At 39.7% G+C, this 25627-nt stretch overlaps 1 protein-coding gene across 1 annotated transcript in view; it reads right to left on the minus strand.

Annotated features, from left to right (window-relative positions):
- Positions 1 to 11099: 11099 nt before the first annotated feature.
- The window catches only part of WNT7B (Wnt family member 7B), a 147742-nt gene continuing 133214 nt past the window's right edge, over positions 11100 to 25627 (minus strand). The window contains exons 3-4 of the mRNA XM_005299936.4: positions 24875 to 25146; positions 11100 to 14335 (exon numbers count right to left, since the gene is read on the minus strand). Of these exons, the coding sequence (XP_005299993.1) occupies positions 13856 to 14335; positions 24875 to 25146 (752 nt within the window). The 3' untranslated portion in view covers positions 11100 to 13855. The remainder of the gene's footprint in view (positions 14336 to 24874; positions 25147 to 25627) is intronic.

Here is a 25627-nt window from a genome sequence, read left to right on the forward strand (position 1 = left end):
ATAAATCAATCCACAGATGTGCGTTCAGAGTGGAACAATGTTTACATTTTGACAGCATGCCTGTAATACATTTATATTTCTTTGCTACAAGATTACAGTTAATTCTATGGGAAGATCTCTCTGGGCATCTGGTAATGACCTCACTGCACATTAAGTGGTGGAGGCCATTATCTGACTTCTTGGGAAAAGTGTGTGCCACTTTAAGGGCTAGAGAGCCAGGGAGCTACTTTCAACTGCAGTGACAGACGCTGTCAGTGTGGGCATGCTGACCCATCCCCCAGGTGATCAGAAGAGAAGGGGTAGCAAAATGGGTCCATGCTGGAACAGGAAAAGCTCTGTCATGTGCACCAGACAGAACAGCACCCACTCACCCATGGAAATGGTGAAATACTAGGTTTTGTCAGGATCCGCTGTGGCGCTGCACTATTCGCTCCTTTCTCAGGGCCCTAGAAAATAATTTTTCCTGCACCACCAGATTGGCCAAGGTGAAGTGGGGAGGGGTTTAGCCTTCCCCACAGGCGGGGGGACTTAATTGGGTGAATATGGGACAGAAGATAGGCTATGATGTCACAATTCATTATGTAAACATGGGGGCAGATGTCCAGTGCCAGTTCTCCATAGGGAAGGGATATAGTGATCGGATAAAATGGATTGGTTAAGTTTGTGATGTTGCAGTCTATATGGTTTTATAAAAATATGATAATAAGTGAATATAATGTAACTGGAATATGCTTCATGCAAAAGGTCTCTTGTAAGGTATCATTACAAAGCTTATAATCTACTGAGTGTGTTCATCCTATTTGTATAAATGTACCACTCTTGTATCTAAAACTAGAAACATAAAATATAACTCTGAGGACCTATTGTAATTATGCAAAGTCTGAGCCATTAATGGTGGTTTGGAATCTTGATGACTCCCATTAACCAGGCCCATTGTCTGCAGATGGCTGTGTTCTACCTGTGAGTCTTCCTGTATATGTGTGTGCTGGCAAGTGGGTAATGAAGTCTTGCAGTGACATGTGATCATGTCACCTGAACTGGAATCCATCTTTAACCTGGTGCTTTTCCAGTGAGGGGGAGTGGAAACCCAGAGGGACAAAGGGTTCCCGCCTTATGCAAAAGATATATAAATGGGTGGAACAGAACAGAGAGGAGGAGAGGAGCCATCATGAAGAATCCCCTAGCTACGACCTGAGCTGGAACAAGAGCTGTACCAGGGGAAAGAATTGTGCCTGGGCCTGGAAGGTGTCCAGTCTGAGAAAAAACTTACTGAAGCATCTCTGAGGGTGAGATTATCTGTTTCCGGATTGATTAGACATAGATTTGCGCATTTTATTTTATTTTGCTTAGTGACTTACTTTGTTCTGTCTGTTATTACTTGGAACCACTTAAATCCCACTTTCTGTATTTAATAAAATCACTTTTCACTAATTAACTCAGAGTCTGTATTGATACCTGGGGGAGCAAACAACTGTGCATCTCTGTCTATCAGTGTTATAGAGGGCGAACAATTTATGGGTTTATCCTGTATAAGCTTTATACACGGTAAAACGGATTTATTTGGGTTTAGACCCCATTGGGAGTTGGGCATCTGAGTGCTAAAGACAAGCACACTTCTGTGAGCTGTTTTCAGGTAAACTTGCAGCTTTGGGGCAAGTAATTCAGACCCTGGGTCTGTGTTGGAGCAGACGGGAGTGTCTGGCTCAGCAAGACAGGGTGGTGGAGTCCTAAGCTGGCAGGGAAAACAGGAATAGAAGTAGTCTTGGTACATTAGGTGGCAGCTCCCAAGGGGGTTTCTGTGATCCAACCCGTCACAAAGGTTTTAAAGGAGGCATTCTTTAAAGGAGCAGAAACGAGGTGTTCACAGCTCCTATGACTGGTATGGGAGGGAGCCAACCCCCTTCTCCATTATAGCCCCCCCCTTAACCTCAATGGGCAGGGATGGTGAGGTCCCAAAGTGGGTTGGCTGGGGACCAGGATGGGTAAGAGGGAGGGCTGGCGGAAGCCCCCCGTGTTCAACTATCAATGATTTGAATGGAAGTTGTGTTAAATCCCCTGGTCATCTTTGAAAAATCTTGGGCAGAAAGTCTAAGCCAACCCAGTAAATCTCATGGTAACTCATTATGCTTAGCCGGCAGACATCCATCTTTGAATGTTAAGATCATTTGCTTTCTCCCTGAACTGAGGTTGATGGAAAATAGGCAAGCACCTCACTGTTTTGTAGAGATCCCTGTTAATAGTGACTGCAGGCTCCTTTTTTGTTTTTCTCAGGTGGGAGCATGGATGTTATAACATAGGGGTCTAAGTACAAGGGAGAAGAAGTGGCTAAAAAGAGATGGAGCTGCAAATAAAGCAGCTGGAGAAAAGAGAGGCATCTAGTCTGGGCCCATGTAAACAAATTTAGTTAAAATGAGAACTAACCAGAACCAAATCTTTTCTGGAGCAAAGGAAAGTCCCAGTTTGGCAACCGTTGCCTCCTACCATCCTTGTGATACTCTGATTCAATCTTTCACTCATGGCCTCCTGCCAGTATTACTACCACTTACTGTTATATGCAAAAGCTTACATGTGCAAAATTGCAGCCACAGTTTCTAAAGGGCAGGTAGAGGTCCTTGGAAAAAGTGTCTCTTTAGGCTAGTTTGTCAAAAATGTCACTTCCATTTGTGTACATTTTTTTGAACCTACGCACAAAGGAGATGAATTCTAACACTTCTGTGTATGACTTGTGTTTTGCATATGAAAATGCTGTCACTTACAGACTCAAGTAATAACGTATAGAAATTGTGCTTGCACAGATGGCGGCCATGTGGAGGCACTTTTGAACAGTTGGCTCTTTATGTCTGGTATATGGTTCAGGTAATTTTTACCAAAAGGGCATTTGGAGAATGGAAGCAGCTTTTTAATCATTCTATCCCATATCTGCAAAAGTACTAGGAATTAGGATGGATACTACAATTTAAGGGTTAACGTTGTTACAGGTGTGGGGAGGGAAGGGGGCGGGAGGACTGGAGACTCCAACATTTAATAAATGAATACTTAAAGATTAAAAATAATCATTTTTAAAAGGAAAATGTTCTGTTTAAATGTTAAATGGTTTTAAAATCTATAACTAAGCTATAATCATCCAGCGGCATTAGTGTAGTCTGTATATGAGTCATTGCTTCTTATTTCAGATCATACTGATTGAAGGTTGGCTCAAATCTATGAGATACCTCTAAAATGGTCATGCTCCTAGATAAGCCACTGGAGCCCAGTGTGTGCATCTGCAGGCAGAAGTTAACCCAAGCCTTATGGTATGAGTAAAGTGCTTGGGACCCAAGAATCCTGTGCTATAACACTGCTCTACAGCCAAAATGCTTCTGAAATAAATGTAGTCAAACTTTACTAATTCTGGGTCACTGAGAATGAAAATGATGCTTAAAATTGTTGATTGGCTCTAGTTTTCAAGATATGCTATTGGGTCAGTATATACGACCCTTGACTTGGGAATGGTGGAGGATAAGTGAGTTATAAAGGGAAGGGATCTCAATTTAAACCAGAAATGACTAAAATAGATCTTTGACTGGAGCTATGAATAAATCTATGACCGGGTTTGGACAGGACTTGCTTTTTAGGCAAAACAATGAATGATGCAATCTGATGCTGATATTGCGTCATACATGATATGAATTGCATCATGTTATTCATAGAAGTCATGGATGATGCAATCATAACGAAGCTTACATCATTCTGCTGAACAAATTGCCCTATATCAGCTCTAGAAATCATACAGTGTCATGCTCTCTTATTTGTCAGTGTTTGATTTTGCAAAGGGACACATTTCTGTTTAGCCAAAGTGAGCAGAGATGCCTCGCATTTGTGTGAACAGTGCAGATAACTTCTGCTAGGTTTGTGGTGAAGTGACTTTTGCATCACAAAAGCGCAGTATAACCACTATGGTTAAGAAAGCCTATCACCTTTATTTTGGCTGCAAAATTGGAGATCAGGACAAGAGGTGGGCCCCACACATATGCTGTAACACTTGTGCAACAAATCTTCGCCAGTGGTTGAACAGGAAAAGGAAATCTATGCCTTTTGCAGTGCCAATGATTTGGAGAGAGCCATCAGATTATACCAGCAATTGTTACTTCTGCATGGTGCCTCCAGTTGGGAAAGGTGTGTCAAAGAACAACAAGTGAACTGTGCATTATCCAAACATTCCATCAGCTATACGCCCAGTACCCCACGGAGAAGGACTGCCGGTTCCTGATGCACCAGAATCATTCTCACTTGAGTCAGACGAGGAAGAGGATGAAACTTCTGGTCCTGAACCATTAATGTCACAGGACCTACATTTTCTCCCATCCTCCTCCTCTGAACCACACCTCCTAACACAAGGTGAACTGAATGACCTTGTCAGGGATTTGGAACTACCCAAGAGTAAGGCAGAGCTGTTGGGCTCCAGACTACAGCAGTGGAATCTCGGGGCAGGTGATGTTAGGGTTTCCATGTTCCGTGACCATTAAAAGGATCTTGTCCCATTCTTCTTCATGGAAGGTGATCTTGTAGCCTGCAACAACATTGATGGTGTGATGGCAGCCCTCAACATCGTTCACGATCCAGATGAGTGGAGACTGTTCATTGATTCATCGAAAACGAGTCTTAAAGCTGTTTTACTGCATAATGGCAATGTTTTGCCATCAATTCCAGTTGGTCATGCAGTCCATATGAAGGAAACCTATGACAACATAAAACAACTTTTGAGGTGCATAAACTATGACCAACATCAGTGGCAGCTTTGTGGCGATTTGAAGGTTGTTGCTCTCTTGCTTGGTCTTCAGACTGGATACACAAAGTACTGCTGTTTTCTCTGCAAATGGGATAGTCGTGCAAGAGATTCCCACTACATCAAGAAAGATTGGCCACTCCGACAGTCATTGGAGCCTGGAAGGAAAAGTGTTCAGCATCCACCACTTGTTGAATCAAGGAAGATTTTGTTACCACCCTTACACATCAAGCTGGGACTGATGAAGAACTTTGTCAAGACCATTGACAAAACACAAGCAGCTTTCAAGTACCTCCATGGAAAATTTCCAAGGTTAAGTGAAGCTAAGATAAAGGAAGGTGTCTTTGTTGGTCCTCAGATTCGTGAACTTCTTCGAGATGATGCATTTGACAATGCACTGAGTGGCAAGGAAAAGACGGCATGGAAAGCCTTCCAGTTAGTGGCAATAAATTTTCTCGGAAACAAGGCAGACAACTACAGGTTGTTGGTGGAAAACCTCCTCAAGGCATACAAAAGCCTTGGTTGCAACATGTCACTAAAGATACACTTTCTGCACTCTCATCTAGATTTTTTTCCACCGAACTGTGGAGCAGTGAGCGACGAGCACGGCGAGTGATTTCACCAGGACATTGCAACAAGGGAGAAACTCTATCAGTTCAAATGGAGCCCTTCAATGCTTGCAAACTATTGCTGGACAGTGACAAGAGATGCTCCATTTAATGAATACAAGAGACAAGCCAAGAAGCGCCGAGTAGACACTGAGTAGGACTGAACTATGTACATAATAGTTTTTTGCCTTTTGTTTCATAATAAATTTTATTTATATAACCCTTTTGCTGATTTTTAAAGTGTTACATAAACAGGACAGGTGAAATATTATCGTGTAAAGCAACCATAAACACATGAAAAGACCTAGGTTTACAATTTATGATTAAAACTCTACTATCTACACAATATACATAGACATAAAATGTAAAAACTTAAATATCTTAGAAACAGTAGCCAACAGTTGTTTTAATTGTCATATTTGAATTCAGCACATCAAAATACATAATAAATAGCACATTTTATCTCTGAAGCAGACAACTTCTCAAAAATTGTGGACCAGTGTAATCTGAATCCCAACTCCTCATGCTTTGACTTTTCCATTTATAACACTGGGGTAATAACTTCCCCACAGGCATGTTGAGCACAGAATAAGTAAATGATGCAATGTGCTGTGGAGATGAAAATTAGACTATGACTAGGTACTATGCTGACTCTAGCATAATCATTATGGGCAGCATAGAGATGTGTGGATGGATGTAATTATTAGCAAATCTAGTGTACTGCAGGTGGCAGTTGCTGTAAAGAGTTCTTCAGTCAGAATAAGATAATCTTGTTCAGTGGTTTGTAATAGGAATACAGTGTATTATTGCTACTTAGGAGAGGCTCTGTTTGACTAGCAAATACCATTAGAACCAACTATTTATAACTGAACACACTTGAATAAGAAACATGTGGGGAATAAAACTCTTGTTAGTTTATTTGTCCTAACTTAGCTGAAATGTAGCCCTGTAATTATGTACTGGATGTCAGGGACAGAGAAACTAGTGACCGCAAACACACTTCCTCATTCCTTCAGGAGTGGTTCGGATCAGGTATTCAGCTGAAACTGCCAAAATGCATATTTTCTTACCAGTTCACAGGGAGCCATCTCCAAATATTTTTCACTTGGGTTCACACTTCTTTTTCTTTTAGAAGCCTAGAAAAATCCTTTTATTAACCCATGTACCTGGTTAATCACTCCTCCCACCCCCACCCACAAAGAGAAAAATAAAAACACTAAAAGACTATTCTGTTACTGCACAAGAAACTAACTCCCCATCCCTGTTCGAGAACAACAGATATTCTATATCACATAATATTAACACAAAACGTCATTTCTATGATATTTACATTAACCTACTGTTTGACTCTCCATAAGAGTATCTGATACCAGATGCACCGTTGTGCCAGAAATGTTGGAACAAAATGTGGTGGGTAGACAAACCTGTCTTGCTGCATTGCTTCTGGCCTATTAAAAAAGAAATCATTTATTGCACTCTGTTAGTACATTTACAGCAATGAAGTACATTATATCTGGCTAGTGATTATTGTCTGATTGTGAAAGTATCTGTTGAAAAGATTATAATGAGCACAAAGAGAATTCACGCTATCACACAGCATTGTTATCGGCCAATGGGACACAGTACGTAGTTAATATTTTATTTTAGAAAGCTAAGGAAGATTGGGTTTACTGCACTGGACAATAAATTTACGGCAGGTCTTTTGGCATCATGTTTTTCAATAACCACAGTAAGTGGATCTGAGCTTTGAATTCTAGTCCTAGCTCTCTCACTGACTCCTGCTTGGGTCCCTAGCAAGTCACTTTAGCACTAAATTATGCATCCTCCTCCTATGCAAGTAAACTGGATGGGGGGAGAGGGTTCAGAGAGCCATTTTTCATCTTCAGTTTCCTCACCTGTAAAATGGGAATAATGATATTGGCCTCCTTTGTAAAGTGCTGTGGGCTGTACAGATGACAGGCGCTAGGGTAACGTTAGGTACTGTGTTGTAGCACTCCTGCCCAGGGGCAGGCATCATTTGGTTCCTAGCAGTTGGAACGAAAAGCAGTAAGGGATGACCTTATAGAAAAGTTCCATAGGGTTTAAAAGGGATCACACCAATTGGGTTCTACAGAAATTACAGTGCTATGGAAATTCCTCTGAATATCTGTGGAATGGAGAATAAGCTGCTTTATGAATGGCTGTGGCATCACCCCATGGAAGTCTGTAGCAGGGATATAACTGCCATGTCGGAGGTTCCCTTCTTCACAACATAAGAGCCAGAACACAGCCCTTAAACCCTCTCGGTGACTGTTTTCTCATCTTTAATCATATTTACTTACCCACCTCAAAGAGGTGTTAGGACAATTAACAAGTTGATGTGCAACGAACAGTAGCATCAGTGATATATAACTATTGAGTATCATTAACTTCAAAATTCTGCTGTAAAAATAATTCACTAAGAAACGAGTCTTTAAATCTTAATAACATACTATCATTTTAATATGTCTGGGTTATAGGCCATCCTAAAATCCAATGGCAGGCTACAGCCCATGCAGGTTACTGGATGTAGCTGATGCCTGGGTCTTTAACAGTAGGAATTTTAACATTCTGGTGTGTTCAGGAGAAGACATATAAACTAATGCAACATGAGAACACTCTGACAAAGTACCTAGAAAAGAAAAGCATTAAGCTTATGTTTGAATGCATTTGAGTTTCACAGTACTAATTAACCATTTACTCATTAGGATTAAATGTATTCACATGGCACAAATCCTTGCAATGGAAATTACATGAAAACCACATTTAAGAACACAGTCTTATTGTCTAGGGGAGTATTGGTCCGACTTCCAAAGATACCCTTGAATTATTTCTGTGGTGAAATATTTCTGTGCATAGTGCCCAAGGATATAGGGTTGAAGGAAGAGACAAGAGTAGGGTTGTAAAGGAAATCACATAACCAGAACTGTACTGGCATATCCTGCATCCATCCCTGACCATAACTTAGATTGTAAGCTCTTTGGGTCATGCCTGTCTTTTTGTACTATATTTGTACAGCACCTAACACAATGGGCTCATGGTCCATGACTAGGGCTTCTAGGTGCCACAATAATACAAGTAATAAATAACAACAACAATAATAATTAATAAACGAACATGTTGGATAACAAGGGGTACACCAAGAAATCCAAAGAAAATAAACTAACACTCAAGAGGTTCATGCATATAATAAAATGTCCTGCATTGCTTTGGGATGGTGAGGGCTCCTTTTCATTCACAGCTGCCTGAGTTAATCATTAAGACCCTTACACTGTAATCAGGTCTGCATGGGGAGGGTGGGGGGACCCTTACACTCATGTGGATCCAATTGCAGGATCAGGGCTTAAAATACTGGCATTTTCCAGACTGCTAGACAAATGAATGCTTATGAATACATATAAAATTGGAGTGGGAGGTGGAAAGTTTGGATCTAGATCCGAATATTCCCAAAGTCAATGTTTTGGATTTGGTTTGGACCATCTATAAAATAATATATACATATTTACCAGTTTATAGTTTAAACTCTATAAATCCAGATTCTCATGTACTGTAAGGTCCCTTTACACCACTCTGCTGGTGTAAATGGGCCTTCAAGTGGGAGTGAATTATACCAATGTTAAGGCCCCTTTACACAGGGCAATGTAAAGGGGCCTTCGTGTAAATAAGAATCAGGCCCTGAAGTCTCCAAAAGGTTAGTAAGTAGTGCATCACTATCACTGAAAACCGAGTGTACTATTAACCAATGCTTTGTCCTTTAGCAGTTAACTTTGAAATTTGCAGCAGTGTTATTTCTTCTGCCATGGTGCCCTGTGGAGTTGTTCACCACTACCAACCATAAATTAAATGACAACGGCAGGCTTTGTTCTCCACCAAACAAAAAATAGTGTGTGTGTGTGTGTGTGTGTGTGTGTGTGTGTGTGTGTGTGTGTGTGTGTGTGTGTGTCATGGGTGACCAGATAGCAAATGTGAAAAATCGGGACGGGGGTGGGGGGCAACAGACGCCTATATGAGAAAAAGCCCCAAATATTGGGATTGTCTCTATAAAATCAGGACATCTGGTTACCCCAGTGTGTGTCTATATATAAATGTGTATATATCTATATAGAAACAACTTTGCAAAATGAACCCATACATTTATTTGGAAAGAATTAAATGAATAAAAGAAAGTCCCAACTCCATCTTCCCATGTCATTAAGAGCCCCTTCCAGTTTCTTGACACCAGTTCAAACACCAAAAGGAAAATATTTGCCAATTTTGTGTGTGTCCTTGTTTTGAAATGAAAACATTCTGAGTTTGCAGAGATGCAAACAGGGGCTTGCAGTTGAGGAAGAAAATCTGCATTTGAAGTTCTGCGTGTCCTGTGTTTGTTTTGTGTGCAGTAAATGTCTGGCAAAATCAATACCATGAACTTACAATATGGTATAACAACTTTCTTCCCCTGGTACTTCCATGTTTGCCCCTGGATATAGTTTGATTTTTGTATATATACGCTGCATCCTCTTTTATTGCTGTGATTCTGACAAAAAAAATGCTGGGTGTTTGCTCCTATACTTATAGTTCCAAGTTCATTCTGGACACTGTCATTACAATAATACCTCTTAATGATCAAAAGTGGAATGGGCAGTCATTCTGTCCAGCTGTGACAATTGCCATGTTTGCTAATTGTTTCAAGCTTCAGAGAAGCAGATTTCTGTAGATCTCAGAGGTTTCAGTTCCCAAGAGTTGAAGCATTGATATCTTTTCTCCATGGCCAAAAGGAATACATAAAATCAAGTTATTTCCAAGGGAAGCTAAGTATAAGGGGAGCATTTTTATTCTATGACCCTCATCCCATCCCCAATATCGTTTTGTGTTTTAGGTTTGCCCAAATTCAAAAAAATTCACAGTAAAATGTGATTGGAGCCGCATGGCTTCCTGCACCTTCTTCCTCTCACAACTTGTTTTAGGATTGTTAAAAGTTTTACAAAACTTTTGATGAGATTCATGTACTCTCCAGATTTGTTGTAGAAATGTAATTATTATAATTTACTATGAAATTTTCATACAACTCTGTTAATAAGTTTCTCATGATGTAGTTAAAAGGTGCAGTATTCTCTCTGATATCTGTGGGCCAAATTCTGCTCACATTTACCCTAGTGTAAACCCAGAGTAAATTGATTCATTTCCATGAAGTTACTATGGGTTTAGTTTACACAGACTTTGGCTATATATCTAGTTAGATATCTTCTCTGAGGGGAAAAATATGACAACAAATCATATTGTCTAGATTTAGACAAAAAGATACTAATGGCATCCGTATCAAGGAGATTATTTCTCCTCTAACCAAAGTGTTTAATGTTATAAAAGTTCCTCTTAGGTCCTGATTCAGCAAAGTAGTTAAACATGTGTGTAACTTTAAGCATGTGAATAATCCTGTTAACTTGAAGTCCTTTGTTCTGTCAAGACCTACAAAGTCCACAGACTTCTTGTATGTTCCTCATTATCCTCCTGTGTTCGCTCATCTACAGTATACATAGAGGACTTTGGACTTTATTAATGCAAGGACCTTCCATTGATATCTTGACCCACACGCATACAGCTGCTGTAGACTTGGGAGCATACACCATGCCATTCATAAGGAGGCTTTAACCCAAATTGTTATTGCACAAGTTTTTAAGTGTCATATTGTTTAAAAGAGATAAGTTAACCAAAACAAAAGAAGAGAGGGGTTAGAAGGGGGGAGAGTTAAGTTTTAATAGAAATGCGTTTCACGTTTTGTTTTTTGTTTGCTATACAACATTAACGTAGTAAACAAATTAAACTTTGTTCTTAAAATTCTTTAATAACATACAGTATTCTGAGCTCTGTCATTGCAAATTACTGTAAACCATGTTGTGTCACTGGGAGAATTCAAACCTCCTATTGTCACAGCTATTTGACATTGAACTACTTTTTTTTCCAAGAAAAGTTATTCATAAGCTATTTGCTTTTATGAACGCCTTTGTTAATAGGTTTGATGTCATTTTGTGTGTTTTAATTCAGTATGGGCAATGGCGCTTTCTGACCAAAACACACTTAAACTGTTTTTTATTCTGTACATAGAGCAAAGTCCATGCATTGTTTTGGTCAGCCCCTGCTTTGTGCTATGTACCTTTCTGAACACCCCACCCCAAATGAGCAAAACTTTTATAGGATGATCTGACTCATTATATTCTGGAAGTCAAATCCACAGTAGAAACATCAACATGAAGAATAGCTGACGTAGCTATTTAAAATAGGGGGTGGGTGAGAAAGTGTCATTTTGGTCCACTTTTTGGGGTGGTTGGTGTTATAATATATAATTTTTTTTTACTCAGTGTAGTTCACAATAATTTAAAATACTCTATAGACATTTAAACGATATACAATAATATAACTTAATTGGATTCCTCAATTGTACTTAACAAATACTATTCTAATATATTTACAGTATGTAGTACCATATATGACTGTGCATTACTGTGCCTGGGAGCTTTATTTGCTTCTTGTCAGGAATGAGCTGAAAGTACAGTATATAATTATTGTTTAACAACAATACCCATGAATCAAAAGGGACGTTAAATTGTATAGCTTGGTTCTGGCATAACTGGGGGCAGCCACTTCAATGGAGTTGTGCTCATTTATTCAAGAGCTGGATTTAGACCATGGGCTGGGATTTTCATAAGTGATTTTGGGTGCCTCAATTTCTAGGTGCTCCGTTGGAGACTCTTTAAAGGGGCCTGATTTTCAGACAATGGGTGCTCAACACTTGAAAGTCACGTCCCTTTCAGGGTCTCAAGTCAGTACTCAAAATCGCTGGTCACTTTTGAAAATGGAGGCCCAAAAGTTTAGGAATAATTTCTAGATGACTCTTTGAAAAACAAAACTGAATGTCCAGATTACAGTAACTAGACAATATTTAATCCATGTTTCCTGCCAGCCAGATAGTGGCACTTGCTACAAATTACACTTGCTGTGTGTTTATGGGAGCGGTTTTATTGCAGCTGGGCATATCTGGCTCTTGTGGTTAAATTCACTCTGATTTACAATACTAATCTGAATAGAGATTTTAAAAAATTATTCCTTGTGGGGAAAAGGGAGTGTGAGTTGGAGTTGAACAGAGGTATAAAGATTCAACTTCTTTCTTAACATTCCAAATATTTACCGGGGGCTGGGAGTAACATACTGTTGCCAACTTTAGAATAATGATGACATTTAAAAAGTAACCCAGACTAACCCATCAGCAATTTATTAGCTTTGTGTGGTACGCTAATGAAGCCATCATGAGTCAGAGATTGTAGCAACATGGAGTTCAGCTACTGTATTTTATTAATTTCCTAGCTTAGGGTGAGCATAAGCTCTTTCACAATATTAGTAATGGGCAAGTTTGTGCTGGGAATTATTAGGATGTTGTAACTCTTGCAAAGAAAGTGTAATTGCTTGAAAGATCCTGCTATGGCATTTCTCTTCAAAGCAAAACCTTTAATACCTGTTGAAGCATGTCTTTGTGCCTTAAAACTACCCATGCCAAGATGAAAATAGGTGCTCCCTGCCTCACCTCTGAATCTTAATGCTAGTTCTTATCTGGGGATGGGCAGGAAACCACTGTATCAAGCATTTGTAACCACAGTTTTGCATGATCTTATTGCTCAATTCTGATCATTGCTTAAGGCCTACAGTAATTGAACTCTCTAGTAGTGGAGTGACAATAGATCAGTAGCATTGAAGAACTTAGGGAGAACCAAATACAAAAATCATAAAGTCAGAGTTCCAATAAGTTTACATTTAGTACAGAATTAAGACATAGCTACCCGTTAGTGCTTAGAATTTTTTGATACTATTAAAAACATAAATAATATTTTTTAATGTTCATTCATAGAGTTCCAGTGTCACTGGCAGCTGACGTAATTTTGCGAATTTTATTTTTCAAACTGATAGTGGAGTTTTTCCATTTTAATATTTTTTGCCTCACTATCAGTCTTAGTTTTTGCTATACCTGCTTTTTTAGAATTAATATTTTTGCAGCAATATTGCTGTTTTTTTCAGTGGAAGTTTCATTGTCTTAAAAAAAAAGTCTTATTTGCACAGGGTTTTATTTTTTTTGTAAAATATGAAAAAAGTGTTTTTTCTTTAACCCTCCTGGGATCTGTAATTCAGTCAGCTTCTCTGATATGTATAACTTAAAAATCTAATAGGAAAACTCTACAACACCCAAATTGCAGTAAAAAACAAACAAAAGAAAAAGTTGCATGTGTTTGTCAACATCACCTTAATCTTGTTGCCCTTATTTCCATTGCAGTCACAACGGCCAGCCAGCCCAAAATGCATCATCCTTAGAAGTATAAGTGGTGGGGAGAGATTTCTTTTCCCAAAGAAACGTAGATGTGCAAAATGATGCTGTAGTTGTCTGTCATACTCCACTTTCTTCACTTGTGGTGATTTGTTCTGTTTATTTAATCATAGGCCACTATTTGCAGGTGAACACCTCCGTCCGCTCACTGCACGTGTTGCACTTCACAAAGCAGCACCAGTGGAATTTGCAATTACACTGCCATACTTTCGTGTACTGGTGTGTGTTGTAACCCCTTCCACAGCACATCATGTCACACCCGTCTGCATTAGGAGATGTGCGGTTACAGAGTCGCCCCTGGGTACCAACGCTCCCCGTGGAAGCATCTTCCTCACAGTAGTTGGGCGACTTTTCGATATACACCAGATCTGTTTCCATTGGTTTCTGATAACTCCTGATCTGCTTGATCTTCAGGAAGGTTGGCTGTCGTAGCCGACTGGCCCGTACCACCTCCACTTGTACTGCAGCATTATACTTTTCTTTCAAAATATATCCAATCTCTCTGAATTTAGGAAGTGTGGTCCAGCAGGTCTTAGTTGTACAGGAACCTGAAACACCATGACACTTGCATTCCAATTTCATTCTCTCTTCAAGAACCTGTATGTGTATACATACATATTATTATTGGAGAAAAAAAATATACTAAAATTTGCCTAAATCATTGTTTATAGTTAATATTTATTAAAATCGGTTGAAAATTTGTATATGCCTTTTTAATAAATATTCTTTTGTTTGCCACAAAAACTTGTTTTTCAAAAGATTTTGTGACATTTATTATAAGAAATTTTATCAGAAAAAATGTTTTTTTCTGCTTTCAAATAGTTTTGAAATTAATTTTTTAAATTTTGAAATCAATATGAGATTTTTTGTGGGGGAGGAGGAGAAACGAGGAGGAAACCTACCATGTGGCAATACTGACCAAAAAATTCATTTTTGAAATCTTATTTTGAAAATGGAAAATCAAAAAAACAAAATTTATCACTAATTTTTTTCTTTTATTAAATGTTGATTGCATTTTTTTTCAAAAAGGTTAAACAAAATTGGATTTTTTAAATATTTGGATCAGCTCTAATATTCATTGAATAATTTATGTGTAGTTGCCATTGCATCTCTGCTCATTACATACTTAAAACATCAGCCTATATTAGATATCCACCTACTGACCAGCCAAACCCCTAGAACATCACCCTCAATTGATCTAGCCTGAGACCAGGCAATGGCTGGCCATAAACATGGTTCTTGCACCAGATCCACAAAGGGTCCTGTGAAGCTAAGAGTCAAACGCAAAGATAAACAGGAACGTTATTTTTATTATCAGTTAATATTTATGTTGCATTAGTGCCTAAAGGTTCCAATCCAGGATTGTGGCCCCATGTGCTTGGAAACCTATCCAGGGCTCAATTCTGGCTTTCCCACAAGCCCCAAGCAGAAGACTGCATGTTCTTGTGCCATCCCTGGAGAAACTCAAAGGCATATTGTGATTGTCGGACACAGTTGCCTCCTAGGGTATACCCTTTTCTGCAGTCCAAGTACCTGTGCCTGGCATGTATGTGGCACAAGATATTTCCCTCAGTGCACCAGCAGAGCTACACTACTCAGCTCTTTTGCGGGGGTGGGGGGAGGATGGAGAGAGCAGATGTGGAGCTGTTCCCCACGTCTGGTACAAGGTTGTGGGGGAGACAACATAGCAGCCCATAGAGGCCTTTATGCTCCCAACAATTCTACCCACGTATGCCCCTTGAACCCCTGGTGCAAACCCAGCCACAATCTGGCCCACAGTCATCATCAACTTTTCATGAAAATCCAGACCTAATAATAAAATAAACCAATCTTTCTCCCTTGTATATATGCAGCAAGATGATGGACAAGAAATATGAGCTCCCAAGCTCCACTGAAGCACTAGTGCAACCTATCTCCTTCAGTGGTTTCACAGCAGATCCCAGACCATGACTGAAATGGGCAGAGGACAAAAGGGATGAAATCTGAGTACAATAGCATAATGAAGCAGAGGGGAAGCAAAAAGTGCTTACTGCTTAAGAATAAAGGCCTTAAAATAAATGCAGTAGAACTTTGGTTAGCCCTGCAAATAGAGGGCACTCTCCTGAGTTGTTTGAGTTTCACTTAAATTGTATGTTTTCTTTTTCCAAATTTCTGGGGTTTCATTATTAAAGAGAATATCTAGCTTTGCTTCTCTTCTGCCAACATATCGTAGCAAGTACAAGCGGGCTAAGTATCTGGTTCAAAAATACCTTAGGCTCCTTGAATCCAGCCTTAGGAACCAGGCTCAGATTGAGTCATTGTCAAGTTAGCCCTTCATTCTTCTGAGGCAGATAAAGCTGATTTCCAAGCAGTTTACTGCGTTAGGCTAGAAGTTCTTCCAGCCCTGGGGGCCAGTTTGCTTTGTGTGGACATTGCATTCTTAGGGCAAGGGTAGGAGTTTTGCTGGTGACCATGGCCAAAACGTCTCTTTTACCCCTTGACTGTTGGACAGTGTGCTCTGCACAGACCTGAGTGCCTGCCCCCCTCTATCCTAGAGGCCGCAGCACTTCATTAGTGCGGGGTGTACATGTTTTGTGATGTGTTTGGGGATCTTTCCAAATGAAAAGCGCTATATAAATATAAAGGGCCTGATTTTTTTCAAAGGCCCTCACTCCTGACTCCAATTTTATTGTATACATTTTGTACTTACAAATAATCGATTATCATTTAGACATATACACGTCCATTAAAAAGGAGCACCTAGCACCTGCTGTAAGCACTGGTGACAATTCTTAAATATGAAACCAGAAAACAGACCACTCCTGAATCCCAGCTTCAACCATTAATCAACATATCCACAGTCATCAGCAATAACCCAGCAGCAAAAATCAGACATAAGCTGTGGACAGAAATGGTACTCCTATTCTAGTCTATATAGATTTTATACCACCCTCACCTTAGGTCACTGTAATATGCGAGTGCCTTCCAGATATGCATTATATAGATTTTATACCACCCTCACCTTAGGTCACTGTAATATGGGAGTGCCTTCCAGATATGCATTAAACATCTGTCACCATGATTCATTCTCTCTCTTATTCTCTCCCCAAGGGACAATTATCTGTTTGTTTTGCTTTTAAATGTACATGCTGCTATATTAGAGAAAGCAAGGTACACAAAGTGCACCTTGCACTTGGAGCAGAAGGTGGTGAGATTTGTCAGTATGCTTAGTTCCTATGAGAGTTTGTGTCATGGTCTCAGACCTGCACTCAAGAAAATTCTTTCTCTCTCACAGATGAGTTTTCCCATTATGGTAGAAAGTTCCATGGTGCCTGAAGAGGGGAGTTGTTGACCCACGTCCTCGGTCCAGAGCTTTAGGTGATCTTTTTTGACATGCTGGACTCCGACAACATCATTTATACGGCTAGCCGCCTGATATGCACAGTGGTGCTAACTCTTGCCATTTTATCATTGGTCTTGCAATATTTGGTGTTTCACTTGAGCCCCAGCTTCTGGAGTAATGTTGTTATACAAGAATCTCAACTTTCCTTTAAAAATAGTTTCTAGTCTTTAGGATTGTGGAGAAAACTTGAAAATATAACGCTAAAGGCTTGAAAGCCCAGAAGAGTCCAAAATGTATCAATTCATTATTTTTAAGCAAATCTCATGCTTTTGCGGGAGGAGGTGCTGGCTCATGCTTTTTGAATGGTTGGGGTTTCAACACTGTGTTCAGGCCCAATGATCAGGTAGTTACATTGCTAAATGCTGTAATGTGTGCCCACAGTTATTTGTGGGTGCAAAACTTTGCCCACAAAATTGGAAGCCAGGGAACCTAAGGCCCAACCAAAATAATATTTCTTCCCTTTCCCCAGGTGGTTTGTGTTCAGTATTCATATTCATTAAGAGCCCAATTCTCACCTTTGCACATGCAGAGTAGTACCTTACTGCTTGAGTATCCTCACTGGCTTCCTACTTGCATAGTAAGATACTACCAAACATGAGCAAAGAGGGCAGAATCTGGCCCAGTGTACTCACTGTTGTGACTGAAGAGAAACTGACCTTTCTCTTCCTGTTTTTCCCTCTGATTTGGTTTGTCTCAGCAAAACTTCCATTGTAGTTCTGACCCTGAACCTTAAAGGTACTGATTTACTAAGACTTAACATACCCTGCCAGGTTGGGTACCTGATTAAAGTTTAAAAATCATTAGCTTGCATGACTCTCTCCTTCAAAAATTCCATTTGTCATATGTCAGGGCCTCATATCTAACCTTGAATAGTTTACAGCAAGATCTACTTCCCAAACCAAATTCCCATCACTTGACTTGCTGCCTCAGACTAATATTAGAGCATTCTTTAGATCCACTTTCCATGGGCAGTCCCACTCCAGCCCCAATAGGGTCTTGCCAAGTAAAATTTTCTAACTACTAATGCTATTTTATGACATGAATTGTGAAATATAATGGCAAAGATTTTTATTCTACAGATTTTGCACCAATATAAATAATATACTAAAATGCAATTGTGAGTGTTGCCCTCCTCAAGTCAGCTAGACAAGCCTTACAGAGAGAATTGTTTTCTGACTGAATAAAATGCAACCCCCTCCACTCCCCCCCAGTGCAAAACCAAGCCCCATTTTGTAAATTTCAAATCTAGGCCCAAGTGCATTATGTCAGATACAGTTTCTATACCTATTAAAAATCCTATCTGGATAAAATATGAAAAACAATTGTAATATTTTGTGTGTGTTTGTTTTGGCTTGGCCTTCCTGATTTGTGTTTTCTTTGGTGGAAATGCACATTTTTGGACCAGATGTCGAATGTAACAAAACCCATATTACTTTTAACTGCAGTATCAAAGAAATAGAAAACTCAAACAGTTTTTCTGTTAAAATATGCAAGAGATCGACTCTTGCCTTTGGTAATACTCATCCAGAGAGAGAGAGAGAGATGGATTCTGATTCCATATACTAGTATATCATCATTTCCCCTGAGACTGGAGAGGGTGGGGCCATTACAGCCTATTGCTTCTGAGGTAGGAATGGGCACTATTTATAACTTTATCTCTGAACAGGTCTGGAGCTAGTAATGCCATCAGATTGCCAATCTCAAGGAGCATCTGTGAGATGACGGTTCACCCAATTAGAGAGAGGTAACACTAGTACAATGATTACTGCTCTATGGTGATAACTTGAGGCCCCTAATGTTTCGTTTGTTAATAGCAGGTCACAGGACCAAAAATAGCATATGTAAGCAGGGTAATGGTCCATGTCATGTCTCATATGATCTGGCAACAGCATGAAAAATATGGGTATTTCAGCCTGACGGTTGCTCCTAATGTTCTCCAGTCAGAAGTAGAGCTACCCTGAACCCTCACCTCCCAGCCACACAATACTTATATTTTGTGGTATGAGAGAATATAAAAGCCAGTTTACTATCTCTCCCTTATGCCCAACAAGACTTCCTGGTGAAGGCGGTCCATTCCTCCCTCCCATGACTCAAAGTCTCCTGTTTAGTGGGGGAAATAAGAGTGGAGTCCAAAAACTATTGCCCATCAAACAAGGGCTGTTCTTGCTAGGGCCACAGAAGGATGGGCCATAGAGCCTTATCCACCAGCTCCTACAACTGTTTCCTGCCATTGCAGATAGACCTCTCCTGGAGAGCTTCCCCAGCAGGTAAACAGAAAATAGCTTCTGAGGGGAAATATTTCTCACCTTTGAGTGATAAAACTAACCAAAATTTTCTGAAATTCAATTTTTTAATGACTTATTTCTAGAAATTTCAAATTTTGGGGGGGAACACCCCCCACCACATACACACATGCCCACAAAAATCTGTTTGAAGTTTTTCATTACATTTTGCTTGTGTAATGTTTCAACCACCTATACAGCTGGTTGACTGTTTTTAAATCTTTTGACTAAAAATTTAAGTAAAAATAAATGGAAACAGTTTTTAAAGTATTGTGTCTGTCCTCCCATTATTTTGACTATAAACCACAATCCCAAGAAATAATGACCATTTTATTGTGTGTATGATGTGTGTACACTACATACTAAGTATGGGTATAAATACTAAAACTGAACCCCCAGAAACCTTTGTCAATTTCTCGAATTGAATGTTTTTGTAAGTTCTGAAATATTTGGTTTTTTCCCCCCTATGTTTTTCCTCTTTTGGTTCCAAGCAAAATGGCCAAAACACTGGGCAAGAAGCTATATTTCCATCTAATTAGAGCAAAAGAACTCCCCCCGTAAGAGATTCTGAGCCAAGGTTTTCAGACTCAAGAAATACACTCAAGAAATTACAGTTATGTTATGTAAATATGGATAAGCTTTAGCTGTCCATCTGACCAATCCAAGTTGTAACTCTGAACCTTTCAAAAGTTGGATTTATATCTTTCTGCAGATGAATTTGAGTGGGGGAAATAAGCTACTAAGAAAAATTACCAAAGCCTTTTTCCTTCACAAATCTATTCAAAATAGATGTCTAGTGAAGTAGTTCGTCTCCTATAGGGTAAAAAATGTATCCGCAAATGGTGGACCCAATTCTACAAGTCATTGAGGGTAAATTTTTCAAAAGAACCTAAGTAATTAGGAACTGAAATCCCACTTTCAGAAGTGTGTATGGAACCTAAGGCCCTTAAACTCCTAAGTGCCTTAAATCATTTTTGAAAATGGGTTTAGGTTCCGAAGTCACCTATGCACTATTGAAAATTTTATCTTGAATGCTTTTCTGGGAACTGCTTGGCCCTCTCAGATCTCATTGAAGACACTGGGAATTGAGAGTACTTTGCATATCTTAGGAAATAGCACCTTGCAGGACTGGGCCTTCTATTTTGGGACATAAATATTACAGTTAACATAGGGTGTTCTTGTCCTGAGGTAACACTTCATGTTAAAATTGTTTCTTTAGATACTATATATTATAAATGATAACCCACAAATAAACTCATTAGCTGTGCCACAGCCAAATCATGTCAGCCAAAACCCCTCCCAGTACCACAGTTCTGTGGCTCCAGGAGCTGTGAGAAATAATCGTTATTTATACGAAAATGCCCCAAGTAATTGAATAAGCTGTTTTAAAGAGACACTGAACATTTTTTGTCCCTCCACACTCATTCTTTCAACTATAAAATAAGATGTCATCTTCCAGGCATTCAGACAAAAACCCATTGACATTACAAAAGACTAAATTTGGGGATGGAGCTTCTGGCATTCAGTGTTAGTGTGTATTTCTGGAAGAAAAAAAATAGCCCAATATTTTCTCCACATAACCACAGTGACTATCTAATAAGAACCTAATTGATTGATAAACTGTTGGAAACATTTATTTTCATCTGTCTGGTAAAAGCAGTAATCTGTTACCAACTGATCTTCCTTTCCTTCCCCTAAAAAGCAAGCAAACAAGAAACCTATTTTCTACCGTGAGAGTTGGTCATTGTTTTGACCTTTTAACAAAAAGTGAAGATTAATGGCACATGTTCCTAGAGGTTACTCTTTCTGAATTCCATAATATAGTTACTTCCTAAAATACATAGTAGAAAGTTGCATCTCTCATAAAATGGCATCAGAAGTTTATTGGATTTTATCAACATTTAATTTTTAGTTGTTATATCAAAGTTTTGTCCACAAACAACTTTTGTAACCACTCAGATTTGTACCAAGCCTTTTATTGATTTCCAGCCTTTCACAGTAACACTTGCATTAGACTTCCAGGTACAGTTGAGGGGGGAAGGGAGAGTGGGTTCAGATTGTTCTGATCTATAGCAGTCATTTCAAAAATTACATTGAAGTTAGGTACTTCAGTATTTTACACACCTCAATGATGTGTTATAGCAGAGCTCAGGTCTTCCATCAGTAGCAAATTATTATTTCATCAACAGTCCTAGGTAGCTATTTCTTCCAAACTGCACTGATGTCAACTTTGTCATGTATAAGAAAATTCACAAACTTGCTATTAATTTGAACAATACTTGGAAGTGAAATGCAGAGCAATTAGAAAAGTCCAGCTAAAAAACCCCCAAAAACCTGAAAAGCCCAAATATCTGTCTCTTTCAAGGGCTATCCTATTAGCAAAATGTTATAGACTCTACTATGGTTATAAGAGCCAGAGCCATTTAGCTATATATGAAAGCAGGTGTGTCGCTCCATCAGGGGAGTTGGAAGCATTCTTGGAAGACTCCACTCATGTGTAGACTTTCATTCTTCTCAATGCTGCCTCTGGGGCCTAAAATGTTAACCAGTCTCCGCAGGAATGCAGCCATCCAAATGATGGAGTCCTAGATCCTGATCCAAAGCCTATTGCACTCAATGAGAATGTTTTCATTGACTTCAGTGAGGGGTTGGATCAGGCTGTAGGTAGGGAAGGATTCCTTACACCCTTTCCTTCACAGTGATTCTGTGGTAGGTAGCCATAATACCACCCAGACAGCTATTCCATTCATCGGACAGTGCTACAGAGAACGGAGCTCGTAGTTGGCAAATTCTGAAGGCGGAGAAGATAAGTGACATAACAAATGATGTCTTGTATTAATTGTCTTTGACTCATGTTCAGAGCAATTGAAGGTTGTATTCATATTGGTTCTTAATAGGTAAGCTCTTGAGCCATGAAGATCATATCCAGGCTTCCTCCAAACTTTGAGAGGGATTAATTATATTCCATGTTGCCGTCTAGAACAATCAAGTAGAGATGGATCTAGCTTCCCAAAAGTCCAAGGGGGTTAAGATTCAGTGTTACATATCTGTTACCAATTGATCTTCCTTTCCTTCCCCTACTAAGCAAGCAAACAAGAAACCTATTTTCTAATTGAGATGTACCGTGAGAGCTGGTCATTGTTTTGACCTTTTAACAAAAAGTTAAGATTAATGGTACATATTCCTAGAGTTTGCCAAAATGTTTGCAGAAAGTGAAATCCTCACAAATACTAGTACAAATGTATTTTCCTGAAAATTCCTTCCAGAAGTATTCATTTGGTAATCTAGGAAGTTCTTTGGTTACTTTCCTCGTGTTTATGAAGTTTCACCTTATATTATAATTATTGTTATTTGCTTAATTAGAACAGGCAGTGTGGTTTAGTATAGAATAGGGCAGTAAACTGGGAGTCAGGAGCCCTGGATTCTATTCCCGGCCTTGCGTTGACCTACTGTGTGACTTTGGGCCAATCATTTCAGTCTCTTCCACTCACGCCTTTTATCTGCTTGTTTATTTAAATTGTAAGCTGGCAAGGCAGGGACCATCTACTATGAGTGTGTAATGCAGCTATCACAATGGGACCCTGATATCAGTTGGAGACTCTAGACGCTACTATAATACAAATAAGTGCTTTACTTCAGAAATTCAGTGACTAGCTTTATTATTCTGGGTGTACAACCCAATACATGTCTTCTGAGATACATGAAGTGCTGAAGCAAAGAAGAGACGACCAGCCCCAGACTAGCAGCACCAATTGGGCCTGGGGCCATGTCCTGGCTGCCCTCCCTCCTCACCCCCACCAGTCAGGACAACTTTCACATATAGAGATCTACCCTTTTTAAGGATGCCTTCCATCATGCACTCCAGGTGATTTGCCTCCCGCATTCCACCTATGGCATAAAAATGTCCAGCGCTCCCCTGTTCACGAATTCCTAGTTCCCATTACACACTCTGGATCATTCACTCCATTTTCTCTTTCTTTCTCTTGCATTTATATAATGCCTTTGATTTCAATGCATTTTACAAACTACGGCCATATTCAGCCCTCAGTTTTTGTACAGAGCTCCCATTGCAACCTCTGAGAGTTTTGTGCATGGATTGAGTGCTACTATATGTCTTTCAAAATAAAGTATGTACAGGAATTGCTTCAGCCTCCATCAAAAATGAGCTACTTCTGGGGTGGAATACAATAGCTAGTGAGCAGCAGACAGCAAAAACACACAATTGTTTAGGGAAGGAAATTTGCAAGGAATAATGTCTGATTTTTTTTTCTGGTCTGTGATAGACTGAAATTCTCTTTCTGTACAGTGGTTCTCAACCGGGGTCCGTGGCCCTCTGGGGGTCTGTGAGCAGGCATCAGGGGGTCATCCAACAGGGCTGGCATTAGATTTGCTGTGGCCCTGAGCCCCACCATCCGGAACTGATGCTGAAACCTGAGCAAATTAGTTTTGTGGGGCCCCAGGCAGCTGCCCTGCTTGCTACTCCCTAACACCGACTCTGGTTTTTATATGCCGAAAAACAGTTGTTTTGGCACAGGTGGGCCATAGAGTTTTTATAGCATATTGGCGGGGCCTCAGAAAGAAAAAGGTTGAGAACCCCTGCAGTAGAATACATAATACCATTCAATTCATATACAGCAGCTTCATCTTGGAAAATGAGTACCCTTATTTCTTAGGCTGAAAACATTTTTAAAAAAATTAACAAAATCTCTTTTGAGTGTGGTGATGTATTATGGAAAAGGGCATATTTTAATTTTTAAAAGGCAAACTTTTGGAGCTGTGGAGTTAGATCTTCAACTGGCGTAAATTGGCATAATTCCAGTAAGTTTATTGTTTCATTGGCAAGCAGCTAAATCATGATTGTAGACATTTAAGTGTGTGTCTTCTTCCAAAGATTAAGTAACACTTGTCTAGTGATCATGTGGTTATATGCACTCCACCAATGTGAAATTGACAGTTATGCATTTGCTACAAAATATGTATTTGATTAGAGGCATACTTGAAGCAGCATTTTGCCTTTGGGTGGAATGAGTAACTACTGGAGCTGTTGGAGTTCAGCAACATAGAAATCTTTCCATGTCCCACCACAATCCCCTTTACCTCTTGCTAGCTTTTTTCCAAGGAGAGAAAATGCAAAGATTTAGCACTACCAATGACAATTCCTGCAAGATCATGTCTAATTTCAAGAGAGCTTGGAAGGGGGCCTAAGAAAGTAGAAATGGTTAGAGGCACATAAACTGTGGAGTAGTTAATGGAGCTTTGACATAAACTCATTTCTGAATCTGTAAAACAAATATAGGCATTAAACACCATCAGATAACCTTGAGATAGACGCAGAATGACAAGCTAGAAGGAGGGTGAAGACTGGGGGCATTGCTCGCTATAACCAGACCCACTTAAGTTCAGTTGCAAATTAAAAGGACCCCCCCACCCTCCAGAGAGCATGTTATCCCATTCCCTTCCCATCTAGAATACCTTTCTTCCAGCCTCATTGTTGTGCAAGTTCATCAGCCTCCGTGCATTCTTTTTGATTTCTCGGGCATCAACAAACTTCCTGGAGAATTCAATGCCGTATCTGATATCCGCAGAGCAGCCTCCCCATTTCCAGCCCTCCTCCTGGTTGTAGTAGCCCTGTTTCTCTCGGTCACAGCCACAGTTGCTGAGGTTGCCCTGGCTGCAGGCGGCAGTGACAGCATGTGCAACCCCAGCAGCGGTAATGGCATAGGTGAATGCTGCTTCCCTGCTTCCTGTGGAGAGAAACCAACAGCTGATAGGTTTGGAAGAAGGCAGTGCTTACTACAAAGTACATACATTATGTACAGCAATGCATTCATTCAGAAGCAGGAGGGTAGCATTGTCAATAGCCCATACTCTTCCTTCTTAAAAAGTTATGTACATGTTTAAGTGTTTTGCTGCACTGGAGTCTAGTGACCAGCTGCCCACATACCTTGCAGGTCCCAGCCATATAACAGTCCTTTTGCCTATGTTAGATTGAGGTACCTTTGGCAGTGGGTTTGGCCAGTGCGGGCTGCACTATTTGAGGCAAGATAATTTGTTAATTAAAGTATTTCACCAGGATCATAAATGTTGTTTATCTCAGGTTTGTTCACTGAGAGGAGGTCACGGAGGTTGTGCAGATTTCAAGTGGGTTGCAGGCCAGTCATTGCTGGGGATGTTTATAGGAAGAGAAGAGTTACCAGTAATTCCCAGCATGCTGGGAAAGTAGTA

Source organism: Chrysemys picta, chromosome 1 (genome assembly GCF_011386835.1).
Source record: "Chrysemys picta bellii isolate R12L10 chromosome 1, ASM1138683v2, whole genome shotgun sequence".
In the NCBI taxonomy this organism is placed as follows: Eukaryota; Metazoa; Chordata; order Testudines; family Emydidae; genus Chrysemys; species Chrysemys picta.